This window comes from Dromaius novaehollandiae, chromosome W (genome assembly GCF_036370855.1).
Source record: "Dromaius novaehollandiae isolate bDroNov1 chromosome W, bDroNov1.hap1, whole genome shotgun sequence".
In the NCBI taxonomy this organism is placed as follows: domain Eukaryota; kingdom Metazoa; phylum Chordata; class Aves; order Casuariiformes; family Dromaiidae; genus Dromaius; species Dromaius novaehollandiae.
In genome coordinates this window covers 68932565-68953161 of record NC_088130.1, presented here as the reverse complement: position 1 = coordinate 68953161, position 20597 = coordinate 68932565, and the positions used below count along the sequence as shown (strand labels likewise).

Here is a 20597-nt window from a genome sequence, read left to right as displayed (position 1 = left end):
AAACCTTAGTTACCTCTAGGATGGATAAACCATATCCTGAGAGGCAATATCCAGCACCGAAGGAAGATGAGCTACAGCTTTGGTTACACACATTTTAGGTGGCACAGGGTTTTGTTTCTTTGTTATCATTTCCATTCTTTGGTTTTGTCATTTGTGCACATATCCAGTGGATTTCTACAACGCCTTGAAGCTGCTTCCTACATTTCCCATCACAACTGTAAATGGCTTACAGGTACAAATTGGCAGTTGTTCCAACGCTGAAGTACAGGCAGCGGAGCAACACAGCACTGCTCATGCTGGAGACAGCAAAAATTGTTATCTCGCTGTATGAAGGCATACAGTAGCTGAAGACTATTCAGCTTTTGACTACATAAAGCAGAAGGTGGTATTAAGCTCTTTGCATGCACTATTATTGTTAATGTCCAGCATATGACCTTACAAAAGAAAAACAATTTCTGGGTGGAAAGAACACACTGTGGCAGTCTACAGACTCTTCTAGCTTTACACCATTTTTAAGGAAAAAGTCATAGAGATCAGTAACTTTCTCCTCCAAATGTCATGTTGTTCAAGTCTGCAGTCTTTCTAGTCAGGATCTGCTTTAATTGTTAAAGAAATCAAAGCATTCCTCTGAAGACTGTATATATGTATTTGAAATATTGTTACAAAACATTAACATTGGTGTAATTTAGTTCAGAGTTACAGTGATCGCAGTAAGACAAAGAGTCTGTTAGAAGGGTAAGACTTCCAATTCAATTTGATCAGTTTAGACAAATATTAGGAAATCACACTGCTTTTATTTTGCCTCAAAGCTTGCTGCTTCATTACAGCCACACACTTTAATGAGAACATGAAGAGTATAGTGAATTATATACAGGATTTAACTTTCTAATTTCACCAACTTGGTATGGGTCAAGATTACGACTGCATAAAAACAGATAGTGCAAAGTGCTACATCATTTGTAACTGAGAGATCTTTAAAGAGTAGCATTGTTTTCCTTTTTATAGCTTCATTATTCCAGATTTAAAGCAGGGAAGTAAATGGTAAATTAAAACAAATTCAGTTTCCATCTGTATTATCATCAATTCAACAAAAGCACAAGCATAAACTCTAGCAGCTGCACTTACACCTGCCAAAGTTTTGAGTGTTTATTAGAAAGCTATGAAGTGTTTCAGCTTTCAGGAATCCATGCTGAGGGAGACATATCTAGGGCAGACTTTTCAAAAGCACTCATTAAATTTTTGAACAGAAAACTGAGCTAAAATGTGGGAAATTCCAAATTCTAATCAGTTTTGAGAAAGGGGAGACAGATTTAAAGTTGGTCCAGAGGTCACTTAAACTGAAAAAATAAAGTCATTGCAGAAACAGACCTAGCTAAACACAGGTGAAATTCCTCCTGTAGGCGTATTTCTACGAATAGAAATACGCTTTTATCAGACTAATAAGATTTGATCAGAACACTTTGCCTTTGAAAACACACTTGGAGGAACGTGTTAGGAAAGATTATTTTTCACCTGCCTATAGACCACCAGAGCATACTTTCAAAACTTCAGTGATGCAGGGAGCAGGTATGCAAGCCTCGGACTCACACTGCAGAGTTTTAAATGAATCAAATTGCTAAGAGTGATTCACCTGACAGGAGGCCTAAACGACAGTTATTTATGTGAAAACTTTATATGCGAAGGGAGTATTTGTAAAAACTCAACTTGAGCATAGCAACACCACCAGTTACAAATATTTGGCAGAGTTATAAACACTTTATTAGTTTTAGCATAATACTCCTCTTACACAGAAATCAGATAAATAGTTACAAAATACCATATACAAGTTCGAAACAGATGTTATTCAAAGGCTTGTAACACGGGCAAGATATTTTAAATTCTGGTGTAGACTATAACCTTCCTGAAGACTGTATTAAGTGAAATAATCCAGTAGTCTTTTCTAGGGATCTTTCTTTAGTTTAAGTGAAACCTCTAGGCTCAGAAGGCTTATGCCTACACGTTCCAATTTCTGGCCAGTCTAGGTGTCTGCAGCAATCACTTAGGAATTTATTCCAAGTTCCAGATTTCTGAGTACCTTTTTTTATTTCTGTACAGAAGTGTTGATAACTGTACCTGGTACTCTCTCCACCATTCTCCAGCTTGCAACTGTTCTCCATGTACCGCAGAACTAATTTGGATACCAGAAACCCTACCGTTACTTTTAAGTGTCATTGAACACCAGCCTACTTTACATCTTTATGTAGAGCCTGTTAACACTACTATTTTTGCTTTTTCATTGGAACTTCTATTGTCATAAAATCCTCAGCTAGTGTGACTTCTTGACCATCTAACACTGACTCTGCCTGTCTCTTCAGTTCTGTTATGTCAGTATCTCCTTCACCTATCTGAGCAGTTGGTTTATACCGTTGACTGAAGTGAGTCAAAACCAGTTTCTTAACTTTACACAATTTTGCAAAATCAGATGCCATTTTTGGAGTGCTATGACCATGCTCTCTGGCCTTCTCCTCTTGGGTATCATCCAGTGTGGCTTCATGAATCAATATATCTGCTTCACTGCAAAGTTTCATGGCTGCATCTCCAACCACCCCTGAACAGTCCCCTAAAATGCAAATTTTTCTTCCAGGAATAGGGTCTTCTAAGACTTCTGAAGGAGAAATAGCCATTCCATTTTCTAGAACAACTGTAATACCGTTCTTCAGTTTTCCATATAGAGGACCTGGCTGAACTCCTGGTAAATAAAAGCAAAATAGTCAGTAAATGCTATGATCATTGTTGGGTTTCAAAGGTCTTTTAAGAAGAGAAGCACTACATGTAGAGCCGTCTCACTGAAAAAGTACAATCTCAATATGTAAGTGGCAATTGACATTTCACATACTTCATACAAATAAAAAGCTTGTAACTGTAACAGAAGGTGCTTTTGAAAAAAGCTACTTTCTTCATATTAGAGTCAATAAAGTCATGCAAATACACTGCCATATCTTTCTCTGAAAGCCTTGTTATGCTTTTAAAACCTTAACTTCTGAACTTGTTTGCACTTCTCAGTATAAGAGTAGTCTGCGATACTAATTGGCAGTAGCGGGACACACCGATTCAAACTGCTGCACTGGTATAACATATTAAAATGTTTTTACTAGGAAATGGAATTAAAATGAATTACGGAGAGATATACACAGCTCTACTTTGCTGGAATACCTAGAAAGTCAGTCATAAAAGGTTTCTGCTGCTAGCGAACCCAATGTCGTTACAATTGCTGAAAACTGGAGTCAGCACTCAGCTTGAACACAGGCATTTAGACATCTGCTGCCTACTGATGACTTCTCAGCACCTGAAGCTGCAATAGGAACACAACTGCTATCAGAACATGCCCCTTCGGTCTAACAAAGGCATCTAACAGTTCCTATAAGTGGAAGAAAGGCAGCAAGAATCAGTAATACCATAAAGGCATTCAGGAGTAAGTTCCACAAAATACTGATCTCCAAAGCATTAAATAATTTTAAAGAGGAAAAAATAAGTCAAAGTAGTTACCAATTTCTTTTAGTTTTTGTACATTGAGTTTACCCGTCCGTGGCTTCTCTTCCACTACAAAGCCAAATGAAGGAATGCGGTGGAAGAGACGGAACGCTTTCACAACAAACTGCTCATCATCAACCAGCAAGTAAGAGTTTTCTACAGGATCCAGGTGGAGTATTCTCCCTTGTGCTTCCTCTGAAGGTACTTCGTCTCTGTCCAGACAAGAAAGGTCTTTAAACTCTTCTGCAGGGCACTGCTCCCGTGTCGGGACAAGTTCATGAACAACGTAAGGAAACAGAAGCTGCGAGTGGGAGAGCTCCATAGTCCTCCATATAAAGTTTCGTAGTCCTAATGGTCCATAAATATCAACGGGTGGTTTGTTTGAGTCAGGGCTACTTTGAAGGCTCAGTGTACACAGCAGGCCAGGAAGTCCAAAAAAATGGTCACCATGAAGATGAGTTATGAAAATCTTTGTAATTCTACCTATTGATTAGAACATTAGGAAAAAAAAGAGGAAAATAAGCGAACAACATGACAACTCAGAAATTAATCACTTTTTCACAAAAAGGAGAGAAAAAAATAAAAGGAGGGAGAGAAATTAAAATAAAACCCATGTTTAAGAACTAAATCCCAAACCACTAAGTATTTTTTTTTCCACTATAGTGATAACTTTCCACACAAGGTTTATTTTGACTTACAAATGATTTGTCAAGAAAGACTGCTGAGACATAAGTTTTATCTAATTCTAAGCAAAATATGCTAAGAGCATGGAACTGGATCAACTGGTGACATCTACAGCATTAAAATGCAAAGCAGTTCTGGAAAGTGGTTGCACTTTGATACATTACACGGAAACTGTGGACTAATGAGAAACATAAGGTGGAATTTGTGTTATTTCTAGTTTTGAATTTAAGACATGAAATGATCGTAATTTCAAAAAAAAAAATTATGATTCAAAGTTCTTTAAAGAGCCAGAACCCCACAGTTCCTACTTAATTCGTTTCGAATACATGAAAAATTTCACTTAAAGATTTGGGCTTTGTTTCCAGTCTGAGTTTGTCTCACTCCAACTTCCAGGCACTGGACCTGGTCCTTGCTAGATTAAAAAAGTCCAGAATTTTCTCTTACTAAAGATACATTTACATTAATCAAGCTGCACCAGGCTCTTCAGTTAACTAATGGAGTTCCTTCTTCCTTGTTACATGGCATTTTCTCCAGCCACTGAGTCTTTTGGTGGCCTTTTCTGCCTTCCTTTCCACAGAAGTCATACTAACAAAAACGACATGAAAATGAGATACACTATTCCAGTTACCAGCCTCATATTGAGCTAGCCAGCTTATATGTACCTAGATCACTTCAGGTGCTCCTTTCTACAAGGCGGGGACCTGTTAAGACTTGCAACTTCTTTAGTGCTGCAACTTGTGAACTGAAAGATGTCAGGGAACCAAAGTATTCTTAATCAACCATTACAAGCAAGCAACTTTTGTGTGAAAGTTAACGATCTCTTTAACTTTAGAAGATTTAGTTAAAACTAGTACTTCAGTTTATTCACTTTGACATTAAATCCCATGGTAGCTTCAGATTTTGGGGGAGCAGGAGGCTGTTTCTGTATTTATAATTGATATATAATTGATATATAATTAATTCCATCTTTAAAACTCATGTGTGAAAGTCAGAAGTCTGCTCTGGCTGCTGGAGACTGCAAAAGCACAACGACTGAAAGTAAGTGAGGTTCCTACATTATTTGCTAAAATGAAAAAGCTAAGAGGAATACACACAATTTTATTCAAAAACAAAAGCAAAATATCTACGGACAGTAAGATTCATAGCACGTATTGACTGGAGCTGTCTTCAGACAAACACAGAACCGTGCAAGTTTAGGTCTGTGCTGCATGTTTGAAATCACAAGGCCTAAAAAAATGAATTCAGGAGAGTTTGGTTCACCACAGCAACTTTCAACAACACTCACCCGCTTTTAGGTGGCTTTTCATGAACTGTGTCTGCGTTCCCTCCCCGCAGTCGAAGAGCCAGCACTCCCCTTCTCTGCGAAGCACCAATGCCGACGCTCCTCGTGTTGGAGAGGGGTACGCTGAGCCCGTCCCAAGGAAAGTTATATCCATGGACATCTTAAATAGGTCAGCTTGCCACCTGAAATAGAGGTTTTAAGTCACTGAACCTGCTTATTTCTCATGGGAAAGAAACAAACATCTTTGCTTTAAGTGCAGGTATCCTACTTACTTTAGTGTGAGCATCAAATTCCCCATCCCTTAAAAAAAAAGACATTTCCCTGGAGCTAGACTTGGGGACAACACAATGTTTACAAACAGCAGATTTCCTTTTCATGTCAAGGGAACTTTGCAAACTTACACACTAAATGTTAGATGTGACTTTTGTTCATTACCTGGATATTAAAAAAAAAAAAAAAAAACTAACCAGCTGGAAATACTCTAATCTGATCTTTAAAATTGCTGCTATTTCTTTCTTCTCCACTTCTTTTAACCTTAAATTTTCCTGTTGTCTGGTTGCAGGAGTGCTCCTTAAACAATTTTTCCTTCCCCAAAGGCAGGCACTTTCCTCTTAAAAGCCTTTCCAGGATGACTAATATCAAACAGCCCATGCCGACAGTTAAAAGCCATTAGTGGACTGCAGCGGGAGGCAGTCCAACACAGCGGAGGGGAAAAGATTCACTTCCCTCCAAAGAGCTTAAGAGACCGCAAAAGGCAACAGCACGCAGATTTACTTCGCATTGGGAAAGACGTCTTGGAGAACAAATGATGTTTTACTCATCAGTGTAAAGCGAAAAATTAAACACTACAAAATCTTTCCGTAGCCTAAAGGCTGTGCAATACATCAAGTGACACCTATTGTCATGGAAGGATCTGTATAAATCGCTGTCATACCTGCACTGTTTATTTATTCACTGTACTGTTTGCATAAAGAACCTAACTCATGTGCACAAGCTGGACAAGCCTCCGAGTGCTTTGCTAGAAGCTCAACAAGCTCACGATTGATTTTTAGCTTGTCTTGCCTTACGAGAGATATCTGCATTTCCTTCAGCATTAGTCTTCCGGGACTGAGCTTCTGCCTCGTTTCCAGGTGCATCTCCGCATCCTTTCAAACTGCAGGTGCTGCCACAGTCCAGCTACTGCAACAGTCTCAAATGCCTCCCGAGGACAAGAGCTACCGCGTGTTCAGGTTCAGCTATTTCGACAGCTGTTGCCACAACCTCCTGCAGCAGAACAGCCCCCTTCCCGTTACATGGACGGGCATCTCTGGAGCACGGTAGGCTCCAATATGGCAGATGAGAAACATCCATCACATCCCAAAAGGCAGGAATATACATTTTGCTTCCTTACAGAAGGGTGTTACTCTCCGTATAGACGCAGACTACTGTCTTCTAAGTGGAACAGGAGAAGGAACTGGGTTGGGACCCTACAGCCTGAATTTATGCTTTCCCCCACAGCAGGAGAACATCAGTTACAGGTTAATACTCCAGGAACGGCAGCAACACACAGCCCAGGCATCCAGATACGCAGGCTCCAGGTTTAACCGCTCGTAGAAGATTTCATAACCATTTTGGTTATAGGGATTCAGAGCCCACGCCTGGTGCTTGGATCGTCTGCTGCCTTAGCTTCTCCCTGTCCAAAACAGCCCGCGCAGGACGAGCGGCGTCCTCCAGCGCTGCCAAAGCGAAAGGCAGTGAAACACCGTGACGAGGACAACTCAGGTTCTCCTGGAGCAAACTGCAGGTGGGACAAGCTTGAACGAGAAAACCGGTGAGGGAGCTAAGGAGACCGGCCCAGGCTTCCCTCCCGCGCTGCGGGGGATGCTCAGCGCGCCGAAACCCACAGCCGGCAGGAAAACTGCCAGCCCCACGGCTCGTTTTGCCCCTTTTCTTGCTGTCCTGCACCCGCTACCCCCCTGCACTGCCGGGAGAAGCGGCCGCTTTTAAGGAGGCCGCAGTGGGTGGTGGCACCAGGCAGCACCTGCCTCCCGTGCTGCTTCCATCCACCCTGAGCAGCCTCTCCCCCGGCTCCCCTCAGGGTCACCCGGCTCCTCCTGGCTCCCCCCCGGCCTCCCCTGGCTCCCCCCGGCCTCCCCCGGGGGCTCGGGCCTACCTCGCCCGGCAGCAGCTGGAGGCGGAGCCGGCGCTGGGCCCCGCCCTCCCCGGCGGCTTTGGCATCTGCTGCCTCTGCCCTTCCTCCTCTGCGATCGCTGCTTTGGGTTTTTTTTTTTGTTTGTTTGTTTTTGGCCTTTTTTTTTTTGGAAACACGCCGAATCAGCGAGCCCAGCAGAGGCCGGTGGCTCCCTGCGTGGCACCGTGGTTCAGCAGCCGCGGCTCATCCCGCCGCGCCTCTGAAAGCAGGGGACCCAGCTCCGCTCTTATTCACCTATTGCTTTTTCTTTTTTAACGCAGGGTTGATCCTCTCGCCGGCCGTTCCCTGGGGATGACGCGAACCGCAGGGGCGAGCTGTTGCCATCCGGAGGGAAAAGAGCTGCTTTCCCACATCAGCTCCTTGCAGTAACCCTGCCGTGGCTTGTTCTTGGTGAAAAATGGGTAACTCATTGCATCTGCTGTGAGGGAAGGTGAACACAGTGGTGCTAGCACAGGATTGCAGACACCTGCATATCTACACCCAGCTTTACACCACAGTGAGGACGTCGCACCACGTCCTTCGCCGTAAGGACAGCAAAGCCCGGAGCGCTCTACTGCGCCGGGCGCTGCTGCGACCTCCCTCCGTGCAGATGCCCAACAGCAGCCAAGCGGCTGTCCTGATTCCCGCAGACGCTCCGTGGTCTGCGGCACCTCTGGTTTCTGTGCCTCAGTCAGAACTGGAGCATTTCCAAAATGCCGGACCCTCAACTCGTGTATCTGCTCGGCTGAGTTTGTGTCCCTTTCAAACAGGACTTACTGGAAGCCAAATACACGTGATTTCTGTCAGTGAGAGAGCATGCACTGAACTTAGGGCCTGTTAAAACTTCTCTTTTGAAAGAGCCCCAGTTACATATGACAATGCTGGAAAGCCAGCTGCAATCCTGGGTACGCGCAGCGGTGGTATTTGTTACACACTCCCCTAGTGAATGTAAACAGATCGACTGTGCTTTTTGTATGAATGAAAACTTCCACACTGTAAGTGATATGTGCAAAGAGCACAAATAAATGAGAAAACCCACCTAAACCCTGATAATTCACAGCAAATTTTACTAATGGAGTCCTTTTCCCATCTTGATGTTGCAGGATTATGCAGAGACGATGACACGAGACATGCCTTGTCATCAAAACATCTATTTCATCAGGTGTGAACTCTATTAATCGAGAAACTAGTGGCCTTGTGGGTAGAGCATCCCGGCATCTGGGACTGCAGCATGCCAGGTGGTGATGGACAAGCTCCTTCCCCTGTAAGGCTCAGTTTCTCTATCTGGTAAAACACAGAAAACAGTACACAAGTCTCTTTTAAGGAGGCCTGTTAATGTAAAGTATTGCAAAACACTAGATGTATTATTCTAAAAAAACTGTTCTGAGATTAAAATTTTAATTTTTAGTTGAAAATCTAAGTACCCATTTTGTTTGTTGATCACTCACAAGGGACAGAAATGTCTTTAAGTAGACTGAGGGAAAAAAAAGCAAAAATGTGGCTATTGTAGGTAATTTCATACCAATTTTGGATACACCAAGCATTACTGTTTTAGAATAAATAACAATCAAATGTCATTTAGGCAAAAAGAATGCATTTTACTAAGAAAATAGAAGACCAGAACACACATTTCAACAGTTACAATATTATAAAGGAGAAAAAAAATTGGTTCACATTTAAATACAATTTTAGTTTCAGCTGAGCAATGACCCTCCTAGATTAAGTCAACCCAAGACAGATTAGACTGGAATTGTTCTCACAAGCGTTGCGACACAGAGTTATGTTTACTTGTGTAAGACAGATGCGCTTAAGAGAGAAATGATTTTGCCATTTTATTTCCTGAAAAACTGACAAACTTGCTCTGTTTGCGTAGTCTGAAAAGTATTTTTATTTCCATTTTTATTAGAAAGGAGCTATTTAAAGGACGGGTCAAAGCCTGAGGAACTTGGAGGGTTACGTTCAGTCCAGTCCAGTGCCCATTTTGTGCGCGTGGGATGTCTGTGCACACCATAGAGAGAGCTCTGAGTGCCGGCAAGTCGAACACCTGACCCAAGAGAGGTTTTAATGAGTCCTAGCCCTGGTCTGCTACACCACAAGATACCAAATTCCCCACATGCGATCTAGCTGTTAGCACTCATCCCTCTGGAGCAGGCACGAGCCAGCTGTGCCACCACTGACTGCTGCACTTCGGGGAGCGATGACGGGAAGCAGAGGCCTGAAGTGTGCTGAGTTTTCTTCGTGTTTCACTGAGAACATCTGCAGGCTGGTACCACGGTAACATAATATTTCAAGAGTAGGTAGGTAGGTCAAGGTAGGTACATACAGAATTAGATGTCCCTTCACCAGAGGCAACTGAATTGCGTTAATCAAATTCAGCTGCCAAATGGGGCTAATTAGAGCTCTGCTCTAGATTTTCTCCTTGCTCCAGTATTCAACGTAATATACCAGTCCTTGCGTGTTAGGTACATTTGTTACAAAACAGGATAATGGTACACTTTGTTACAGTGAGCATCAACTTTAAAACAAAGTCCTAAAATGACAGTGGTTTTCTTCCTGAATTCAAGAATAGCATTTATAGCCAAGGCAGAAATGAAGCCCAAACTGTTTTGTTCTTCCTGTCCCTACCTGAAAGTTGGTAGATTACTTCATCTAAATCTCAGAGGTACTAACATCTGCACCTTTAACATCGAGGAGGGCTGGAACAAGCCCCAGATGAAAGATGACAACTTGAATTTTAATTAAATCCAGAGTCAGCTGAACTAACATTCATAGTTGTAGCTGTACAGCAGTACTAATCCCAATTCTCCTACAGGAGTATTCACTAAACAGGGTTGCTAATGAAACAGCACAAGGTATTTTGTCTCTCTCCCTTACTTACAGTTTCTACCACAACGGCGTGACATAGGATTACTTCACCCCCTCCTGCACAACAGCATGCTGGAAAAAACAGTACAGAGAACACACACACCTACTGCAGGCAAACCTGTTGAACGCTGGTCTGCATGTAAAGCATCACTTCGTTTTAAGCTTGGAAAACAAACACAACATCATGAAACATCACCATTAACAAACATATCCAAGAAGAACTTACGTGGCAAGTCACACTTTGGGTTTTAAATATATCAGACACTACATTTTTAATAGTCTTCCTCTACGTGTCAGCTGTTGGCACACTGGCAAACGCTTCAGGAATACGCAAACCTCTAACATCTTTGAATGAGAGTACACATATTTCATAAAGTGAGGCTACACTCTCTTAGCTATTTTTCTTTTTAAAGACTTCCCACTTCTCCTCACCTAGATGTTTCTGTACGTTGCGCTGCTGAAAGACCCAGCCCTGCTCCTGTTGATTTTAAGGGAGCAAGTCTTGGACCAGTCCTGAAAAAGACTAAGCATCCTCAGCTCTATTGACTTCAATGGGAGTTTTTGATGCTTAGTATTTTTCTCTGAAGTGTTCTGTACCTCCAGGATAGTATCCTAACAGAAGAGACGTGAAAGACATTTCTACACCATTCAGAGGGCAAAAGTCACTAGGGCTGTGTGAAGAGCTACACCACTAGTCATCGTTTAGGCAAAAATTTTCAAAAAACAATATAAGCTTAACTTATACTATGTAGTATTACAAAAATGCATCCTGGTGAAAGATTTTTGTCTTTGCATGCTGCGTAAGAGAATTTTCTGTACTGATACAGATTAATAAATGCTTTTGATAAAGCCTGCAAAGAAAAAAAAAAACCACATTAAGTAGACTATCAAAAGGGATACTGTGGTTCCTTCCTAAGTGGCAAGATGAGCAGTTAATTAATTAGTTAACTGTCAACTGACAGTTAGCTAATTGACTCAAAGATTAATTAGATTTGAAGAGTTCATCAAATCTGAAGATGAATCTATATACTTAAAAATATTCTGAAAAAGATGGAAGAGTGAAACACACTTAGAAGTTTGTGATTTGACATATTACCTGTTGCAAATGGAAGACAATAGCTGTAAGCTGAAGGCAAAATCCTACAGTGTCTCTGTTTCAAGCTACAGATGACCAGCAGAGCCTGACTACATGATGGACACAGATGTGCGGGCAGATGAAGCCTAGCTGGGACCTCTTAGCTGATATAACTGGGACAGGTTAGGGAGAGACACTCAGGACTGTGCTACTCCAGACCTTGAGAACATCTACGGCCACATGAGGGGATGACCAGAGGTAACCAGAGCCTCACGGTCAGTCAAAGATGGGAGTAAAAACATGACTAAGTTTTTCCTCACCTGTGCAGTGGGATTTACATAAAAATTATCTAGTAACGTTTATAGCTAGGAAAATCCCGCTATCAGCCAGGTCTGAGCAATGCCTCTTGGCCTCTGCGTAGAGGGGACAGCAGGCAGCCCACATCAGGAGGAGAAAGAACTGCATTTCACAAAATAGGCATCTTCCCTGTCCTTGACACAAGCCACTGCCAATTGTCTGTTTGGCAGCTTCCTCTGGGAAACCAAAGACCCTGTTGCGAGCAGGAAATACTGTTTTCCCAAATGCCAGATGTTCTGAAACCCTGAGTACAGTCAGTGCCCGTTCGCTCTAAGTGATGGCTGCACTCACTGCCTGAAAAAAAAAAATCAGTCTGAATAGATGGATGTAGATCTTTCTTTTGTAAAACAGAGTTATATTTACTGGCCGATTGCCCTGCCTCTGGTCACTCTCAGCCAGGGCACAAGATCAGTGCATGGGATCTCTCTGTTACTCTTCTACGTAATTAATATTTTGTCAGAAGTGAGGAGGTGTGCGTTGCTGATATGCTTTAACACAACGATGCAGAACCTCACTGACACACTACAACAGGCTTTCAGTCCATGCTTCAGCAAGAGCTGAATTTTCAGAAGGTAAAAATAATTTGTAGACTAAACAAATAATTTTTCAGTAAGATCACATTTAAATACAATAAAAACTAAGCATAGCAAAAATAGATGAAAAAGCATTTTTTGTAAAAACATTGTGTGTGTGTTGGTCTTTCTTTGTATATATACTTACATATATAAGTTGCAAACCACATAAATCACACCACAACTTGGCAATGTAGCATCTAGAGCCCCACCAGACAGCTTTTCACCAGTTTGAATATGTTGTTTTTTCCCCATGTCACTGCTTTCTGTGTTTATATAATCAGTCTTCTTTCCTTGCTTAGGTGAAGTCTTCCAAAAGTTTACTGTCCTTTTTCCCCTACTAAGTCTTTATATTAAAATCAGGGACTAGGCAATAAGCATGAGACCAGCTCTTTTTAAGGGGGTGCAGAGTCTGTATTTCTGTTTTATTTTGGCCCTATTTTACATACTTATGAAGAGACTGCATTTTCCAGTATGAGGCCATGAGACAGGCTTGCGATGGATAAATTCTGAGCAAGATTTACTTCATCTCTTTGGTTTCTGCCTTCAAGTTTGCCAGTACACCCTTTTTTAAATGTTTTTTTTTTTTTGGCCAGTACAACTTTTTAACATGTATTTATTTATTCTTTTGTCAGGTTTTTGTCTTACACAGCAAACTACGAGAGGGTACATCATCTTCACTTCCATTCCTGACATACCATGGCTTTTCATAGAGACTAGATTTAGAGAAGTCATCGACCGTAACCATGAAAGTTTGTTGTTGCATGCTAATGTAAAATAATGAAGGGCATTGAAAGCAGATGTGAACAAAATGAAAAGCAATGCACATTGTGTTATCTGTATCACATGTGCAGTACTATCACTGCGAGGAAATGGAGCCAAAATTAAACTAGCAATTTTTATTTTCATACAAAATACCGGAGAATTTAAACCTGTATAGGGAGAGGGGAGGATCAAGTGATCAAATTACCACTTCTAAGCATTAGATCTTTCAAGCATTAGATCTTGTGTTCAAACTACAAGTACGCTGAACTGAGATCACAAGAAACATTCAGTCAAACTTCTGTAAATGTGCGTGTCAACAGCTGCCTGTAGCACCTTCTGGTTTAGTTTCATCAGCTTGCGGGGGAAGAGTCTTTTGTTCAAAGTGCCAACTAAGTTCATTTAGGAGCCCCTCAAGTCGGTGGCATCATAAAAACATTAAAAACAAGTCCTTTTGTGAAAGCAAAGTTATGCAAACTAAAGGGAGAAAACGATCTTGCTGATTTACTTGGAAGAAACAGAGCCTTAAAAATAAACAAATGAAACAAAAGTCCTTTGGCACATCACCTTGGAGTCTACCACAGTTCTCCCTCTAAAAGATTTCTGTAGATTACTTCAGATTCTGCCTTTCTATGATATAATTTCTGACACAACAGCGTAGCTTGGTTTTTTAAAGTCATTAAGTGATTAATACTATTTTCAGACTTTCCAAGGATGTATTTCAACTAGTTCATATTTTTCCTGATAGAAGATTTCACACAGTGATGAAAATTCAGAATACAAATATTGCTGCAGATTCCACATGTGCACACCCCACTGCTCCTCAAAGCACATCAAAAAAAACAGGGCAGCCAACGAAGCAAGGAGATCTGGACATGTGCATCTTTAATCATCAGACAAAACAGCCCATTAGACTGCCGGATTTGTCTTTAGCTGTCCTGATCTTTTCTTGACAAATTCTCTTATGGTGTCACAAATAATGCAGTGTGACAACAGCAGGAGAATTAGATAGAAGGCTGATTATTAAAAGCAGAAATAAATGATTCTGGAAATCAGCAGTGAGGAGAGAGCTATAATTCATTATAATATGCATGCAGCTAAAACATCATTATTGGAATTCTTTAGTGTGGTGAGGGCTCTAAGCTAGAAATGCAACATCATTATTCAAATTAATTTTGGAGAGCTCTATCAGTTATGTGACGGATGCTATCACCCATATGGTTCATCAGATACTTGGGAAGATGGGGAGAAATCTATGTCAAATCAAAAACAAGGCAGAGGGAAAAAGACAACAAAATGAGAGAAAATAAATTACAAGTCTCAAAAGTCATGATTTAAATTGGTCTGAAAAAGGGATCCCTGCAGAGTAGAATATGCTGCCTGAGGAGTGTATCTTCTGGCACATCACTGTACCTTGGACTCAGGCCAGTCATACACATCTGGCATGAAGGAGTCATATTCGTAGGTCCAAACTCTTGATCGAATGTAACGGCTCTTATCTGCAGGCTCAGGATAGTGGAAAGCCATGTTGTTTGCGTACAAAAATTCCATAACCTGAAAAGTTAAATCACCATGCAGTTTGTGCCTTTTACTACATTCACACAACATCTGCGCTTCCACTGGAAAATGTTTAGCACTCTACAGATTGAACACAGGCAAATATCGAAGTCTTTTTACAATTTCTGAATGCCTTATCGGGAATCTGGAAACTTCATTTCAAATATCAAAGGAGCATAATTTTCACCAACAATCACCACCAAACTGAAGCATCCAGCAAAACCAACATTTTTATAACTGTTATTAACGGCACAAAGATAAGTCTGGGTGTTTTGTGCCTAAATATCTAGTGTCCAAGTATAATGCTGTACAACTCGTTAACTTAATATACACATAAAACACTTTTAGCATAGTCTGCTTTCATGCTTCATACTCACCTTGACAGCAATATTAATAGAAACTTCCCTGATATTAGACAGTGGAGGATAAAGTCTTCCTTGTGCAAGTTCTTCATCAGTCAACTGCTCTGTCAATGCCTGAATTAGAAAAACAAACAAGTTCCTATTTACTGCATCCTGAATGGGATCAGTAACATGCTAAGATGCAAGAAACAAGTTGCAGCATTCTTTACTATTATAGTTCTCCCAAAACAGTAGAATAAGACACTTCAAGTCTCAATATTCTCAAAGGGCGACACTGCAATCTGTCCATATCAGCAAATGCTGCTTGTGAGCATTCAGCAGAAATGAGATCTGATTTCTGAGGCTGAGCTACCCCTAACAGTGGAAGTTACAAGAGCACAACATGACTGCAGAGGTGCCCACGTGTTGGTCACTCGATTCAGTGGCTGCTCTGATGGGATAGGAGCTCCTGCTCCAGAGCACAAAGGCAGGACAGCGTGGGAGCCACGCGTGTCCCTGAGCACCCCAGTCAGCTGTGGGACCCCAAGGGGACAACGAGAACGAGGGCAGGCATGCCGCCACTCCCAGGAGGCAGGGAGGCACCTTTACACATGGACAAATCTCTCTCATTTGAGTGTTCACTTTATGGATGAAAATACTAAATTCTCACAGGAAGCACTCACTTCCCACAATTTTGCTTGATCAAAAAACATTTTTACCTATTGGTTTTATTCCCCCTCCAAGGGAACAGAAAATCATACAGTTTTCAGCAGTATTTGAGATATCTCAGAAAACCTGTCACGTCATCCACCTTCGTGTCAGGAGCTACAGCGTACTCCACTTCCACACTTACCTTAGCAGCCTCTAGGAAAACCTTATCACTAATATGTCGAACACTGCTGAGGACCACAGCGAGAGCCACACCTGCAATAAAATTATTGCCAATCAGGGCCACATCAGTTTAAAATACACACCCTGCTGCCGAGAAGCTGAAAGTCCTCTAGAATGTTATTTTTAAAAGTCTTCCCACAGCTTTCTACATGCGTTCACAAGACTATTACCATGTGTGCCAGTCATTAAGCAAAATGGGTGGCCTTTGACAGGGGGCTGGAGCTTAGGAGCAGGGGGAAGAAAGGGAGAGAAAGGAAAGGGGAAGGCAGGGAAATATCCCTAATACCTTTTTTGTACTCTCACTTGTGCACACATAACTCAAAGATGAGTGTATTGACACTTACTTTCTCCTCCCCCCCCACAAAAAAAACAAGCAGAGGAACTCATGCAATGGGAGCGAGACTGTTAATAACACCCTTGTTCTCCTAAAAACATCCAATTGCGTGAGCTCATTGTGTACATGTCACATATGCAACCCCCCAGGCCTGGTACCCACCCTTAACTGATTTTCTTTCATTCATTCTTCTCACCAAGTCTCATCTTTAGTTAAACTTCTCAATGCTGGGAACAAGTCTCTATGCAGCTTCACTAACTGCCTAGTGCCACAAGCGAGCCTGATTAGAGGTGCTAATAGCCTAGTCTTAAAGACTAGCAAAAGAGAGTTTTATTCCCTGGAATAAATTTTATTACCTGGAAAAATATAAGCATTGTTTCCCTGGCCCGGTTTGAAGGTTCGTCCATTTTTCAAGGTCACCACGTCGAAGGGACTGCCACTGGCAAACAAGCATCGTCCCTGTTGAGGGAAAGAGAATAATCACAGCTTTTGCCAGTCAGCTCCAAAAGATCTTGCCTTATGGAGCGATAAAGTCACGAAATACAGGGACGCCCGAGTCCTGCAGCTCCCGGTCAGCTCTAGGACTGATTCAGCAAGGTACCCAACCACACAGCCAAACTGAAAAAGGCAGAACAGCCCTCCTGAGTGCAACTGGACAAAAGCACATCCTGAAATGCCTTGCTGAGTCAAATCCCTACAATCCCCGCATGACAGCCACCAAACCCTCGCTTCCCCGTAGAGCACAGCACAGCCTGGAAGAGATAAGAGAAGCAGTGAGCACCTCCTCCTCCTGCAAACCTCTGGAAAGCAAAAGAAGAAAGCCTACACATTTAATCGTGCAGCTCCCTAAGCAATGAAAGATACCTATTTGTTTTAACATTCATTGTTCTTTAAGACAGCAAAGATCTAGAAGAACTACTTGCATACAAAACAAATTACTTATGTGTTAAGTATAAGAATATTAATCAGGAACCAGGGCCACAAGTCAGGACCCACCAACTTAAACACTGTATAAAAAGGGCAGAGTAATGGCCACTTCCAAAAGGAGACTGAAATATAAGTACAGTATGAAAGGTCACTTCTTTACTGATGGTCGGGGTGGGGGGGAGGAGAGGACTACTATATCACACTGTCTTTGAGAAAGGAGAGATCTGAGAGGAGTGAATGATGCAGTTTCCTTATTGTTCTTTTGAAAATGATTTTTAATCAGCATGAAAAATTAAAACCAATCCAGAGTTTTGAATGTAAAATATATCCTCCACCTAAACAACCCTTTTCTCAAGCAGCAAGACCCCTGTAAATGAAAAAACTTGACTTTCTCTTGGATATTGAAGATAATGTTATTTTAAAATATTTAAGCCTCCCCATGACCACTACACATTGGAACAAACTACTGAAGAAGCTAAAGACGTGGGGACTATGCCTGAATGTTAGGGGTACCCATGACAATCTGCAGGTAGAATACATGGACACAGTTGAGATGGGATCAAAAGACAATGAATATTAAACCCCACACTTCTTGCAGAGTGGCAGAGGGCACCAGAGCATGGTCATGCTTTTACAGGTGCCATATAGTGGGAAAGGAACAAGCAAAAGGAGGTTAGTGATGGTATCTTCATTTCATTAGTGACTTCCCATCTTAGCTGAGATTCAAACCAGCCAGGACTAGGCTATTTCTGAGGTTGGGGGACGCATAGGTAATTACTGTATCTTGAAGGGAAGGATATCATGACATTTTGAAGGGCGAATTGTGGGTAAACTGAGTACATCTGTGTTGCACTGAGCACATTTCAGAGAACTAAAGCACGTTATAAAAAACAAACATTAGATACAGAGACAGTTCTAAAGAGCCAAAACCACTAGAAAATTTACTAACCAGACTGGAATAAAGTTATACCCTCTCATTTACCGACCAGGAATACTTGCAACCCAAATGACCCATGCGTACAAACAAGTTTATGGAAAGTCATGACTGAAAGGACATACGGGCTCAACACAGGAGAAAAAACAAAGACCCTCTCTCCACTGGCACAAGCTGTTTTAAATAGCACGATGCTTACACAGCTGCTTCAGTACAGATGTTTTGCCACACCTGAATTTAACCAGATCTGTCTCACTTCTGCACCTGATGGTGACGAGGACCCTGAAGTATACGTCCTCCTCCTGCAGACTCCACACACAGCGATGGGATGAGGGAAAAGCGAGGCTGTTCCCAGGAAACATTTACTGTTCCACCGAGCTTTTATAAATGTGCAATTAACTCCTGTTTACTTTCAGTCCAAGATACTGGAACTGTGAATTTCATATCCTGAAACGCTGCCTAAGTAACTCGTACTATTCTGGTTAATGCCCAGATGCAAAATATCTGCGAGAAGTTAAACAATCTTCATTTAAAAGCGCCCTCATTTACTATTTAAAGCTAAGGTCTAGCTTTTGTCCAGAGGCTGTTATTTCTGCCCTGCGCATCTCTGCAGCAGTAGTTTCCTCCAAAGTGATGTGCCCAGTAACACAGATGAGAGTCTGAGCTCTGGCTGGAGAAGAAAGCTCTACCCTTTCCTCTCTGAAGGTAACACCACACCATACACGAGATTTTAATGTTGAGAGCTGCACTAATACTGGAAGGAAGTAGTTCACATCTCCACAACAACAAGGAAAGATCTCCACCCACTCACTTTTACATATATGAGTCACTTGATTTGGGGCTGTATTTAAAAAAACCCCTTTTCACAAGCCCCACCCCTGAAGTCTTCAGGCAGGCCCTGTGGGCAGGGGAGAGATCACAGCGAGCTGGAGCCTAAGATTTAAAGGAAAGGAATTACCAGCCAGTTCAAAGGTTTAAAGCTAGCACTGTCTGCCTCATACTGCTCCCTGGCCTCCCACCTCTTTCCCCTCAGGCTCTATTCAAAGCAGATTAGTTTTATATAAAGCAGTGCAGAAGGATAAAAGACTTACTTTAATAAAGACAAACCCTAGATCTGAATACACCTACCCTGAAATATGCTGGTGATAATGTCATTCCAAAACAAACAAACAAAAAAACACCAAAAAAACCCCAACCACCGAACCTCCCAAACCCACAACATAATTGCTTTGGGATGAGAGTGCAAAATGAGGTGCATTTATACTTAGTTCACTCCTTTCAGTTCTCTCCTTTCGACTTCTGGTGGCGCCAGGGTATGAGATACAGGCGTGGTGACAGGGCAACACGAGGACAGAGGGTCACCAGCAGAGGCCTGCGCTGGAAGCACAGGTCCTCTTGGGTCACCGTTAATGATATGAGCTCTGACCTGCAAACACTAGGAAATGACTGAGTGCAAAGCAGAAGTCTTGATTACATGCAAGGACATTTGCTGCCTTAAGAACTTTATCTATAACATGGCAGCCATTATATTTTAAAGGTTGTACCTAATCTCTATTTTGATATTCACATAAGCGGTTTCTTTAGAAATGAAAAAAATACAAAATTTGGTGGGAAAGGGGAAATTGATCAAAGCTACTAAACATTCAGTACCTAATGGTCTCTTCTTAAAAAAAGAAACAACAGGATTCAGGCTATTTTAAGTTTTGCAGCATGCCATTATTTGATAATCAAGATTTCTTTTCAAAACATCTCAATCTACTTTTCAAGGTGACAAGAAAGAAATCTATTATTACATGAAGAAATGCCACGTAATAATCTGAGGAGTTTTTGCATTCTCACTGTCAGTAAACAGTTCTATCATCAAGTGCCCAATAGGTCAGTGTTTCAAAACACCACATACCTCTGTTAACACGTACGCTTCCTCTGCTGTGCATTCAGCTTTCACTGTGGGGTTACTTAGTGCAAATATGATGGGTCGCTCATTGATAGAGCCCATTGCTTTGATCACGTCTTCTGAGAAAAGCCGCCCAGCTCCTGCAACTCCTGGAGTACATGGGAACACACAAAAATGCAATCAATACTCGACTGCCCCAGGTCAGATGATGATTACAGATTAAGTCCATGTCACTCCCAAAGACTCTGAGCAAACTGTCACAGCCTTGTTGTTCTACAGGAGACAGAGACCAAGCACTGCTCTGATACTGGCTGCTTAAAAATCTCATTCTTCACAGGAACTTCTAATTAATGAGTTCCCAAAGCCTATTTTACATGCTTTTTTGTATTGATCTGTGTAAAGAACGCTTATCACTACCCTGGGTAAGCAAGAGGTGACTGCA

At 41.8% G+C, this 20597-nt stretch overlaps 2 protein-coding genes across 4 annotated transcripts in view; both read right to left on the bottom strand.

Moving 5' to 3' along the window:
• Nucleotides 1-1716: 1716 nt before the first annotated feature.
• Nucleotides 1717-7673, bottom strand: LOC112994457 (zinc phosphodiesterase ELAC protein 1). The gene is made up of 4 exons (XM_026118812.2): nt 7629-7673; nt 5480-5658; nt 3526-3993; nt 1717-2728 (listed from the first exon to the last, which is right to left on the bottom strand). Exons 2-4 carry the CDS (start codon nt 5634-5636, stop codon nt 2259-2261), a joined length of 1095 nt encoding a protein of 364 aa, XP_025974597.2. The 5' UTR covers nt 5637-5658; nt 7629-7673; the 3' UTR covers nt 1717-2258.
• Nucleotides 7674-9223: 1550 nt separating this feature from the next.
• Nucleotides 9224-20597, bottom strand: part of LOC112994458 (NAD-dependent malic enzyme, mitochondrial) — a 35525-nt gene continuing 24151 nt past the window's right edge. For all 3 annotated transcript variants that reach the window (XM_064500480.1, XM_064500482.1, XM_064500481.1), the window contains 5 exons: nt 20162-20304; nt 16757-16859; nt 16029-16099; nt 15212-15310; nt 9224-14831 (listed from right to left, as the gene is read on the bottom strand). In XM_064500480.1, coding sequence (XP_064356550.1) covers nt 14682-14831; nt 15212-15310; nt 16029-16099; nt 16757-16859; nt 20162-20304 — 566 coding nt within the window. In that variant the 3' untranslated portion in view covers nt 9224-14681. The remainder of the gene's footprint in view (nt 14832-15211; nt 15311-16028; nt 16100-16756; nt 16860-20161; nt 20305-20597) is intronic.

What these genes read in the sequence shown, in the direction of transcription:
- LOC112994457 (XM_026118812.2), bottom strand. Translation starts at nt 5,636, where the DNA reads ATGTCCATGGATATAACTTTCCTTGGGACGGGCTCAGCGTACCCCTCT. An exon ending in GAAAAGCCACCTAAAAGCGG is followed by an intron (nt 3,994 to 5,479) that starts GTGAGTGTTGTT and finishes TCTAATCAATAG; the next exon opens with GTAGAATTACAAAGATTTTC. An exon ending in ACAAAAACTAAAAGAAATTG is followed by an intron (nt 2,729 to 3,525) that starts GTAACTACTTTG and finishes TTTATTTACCAG; the next exon opens with GAGTTCAGCCAGGTCCTCTA.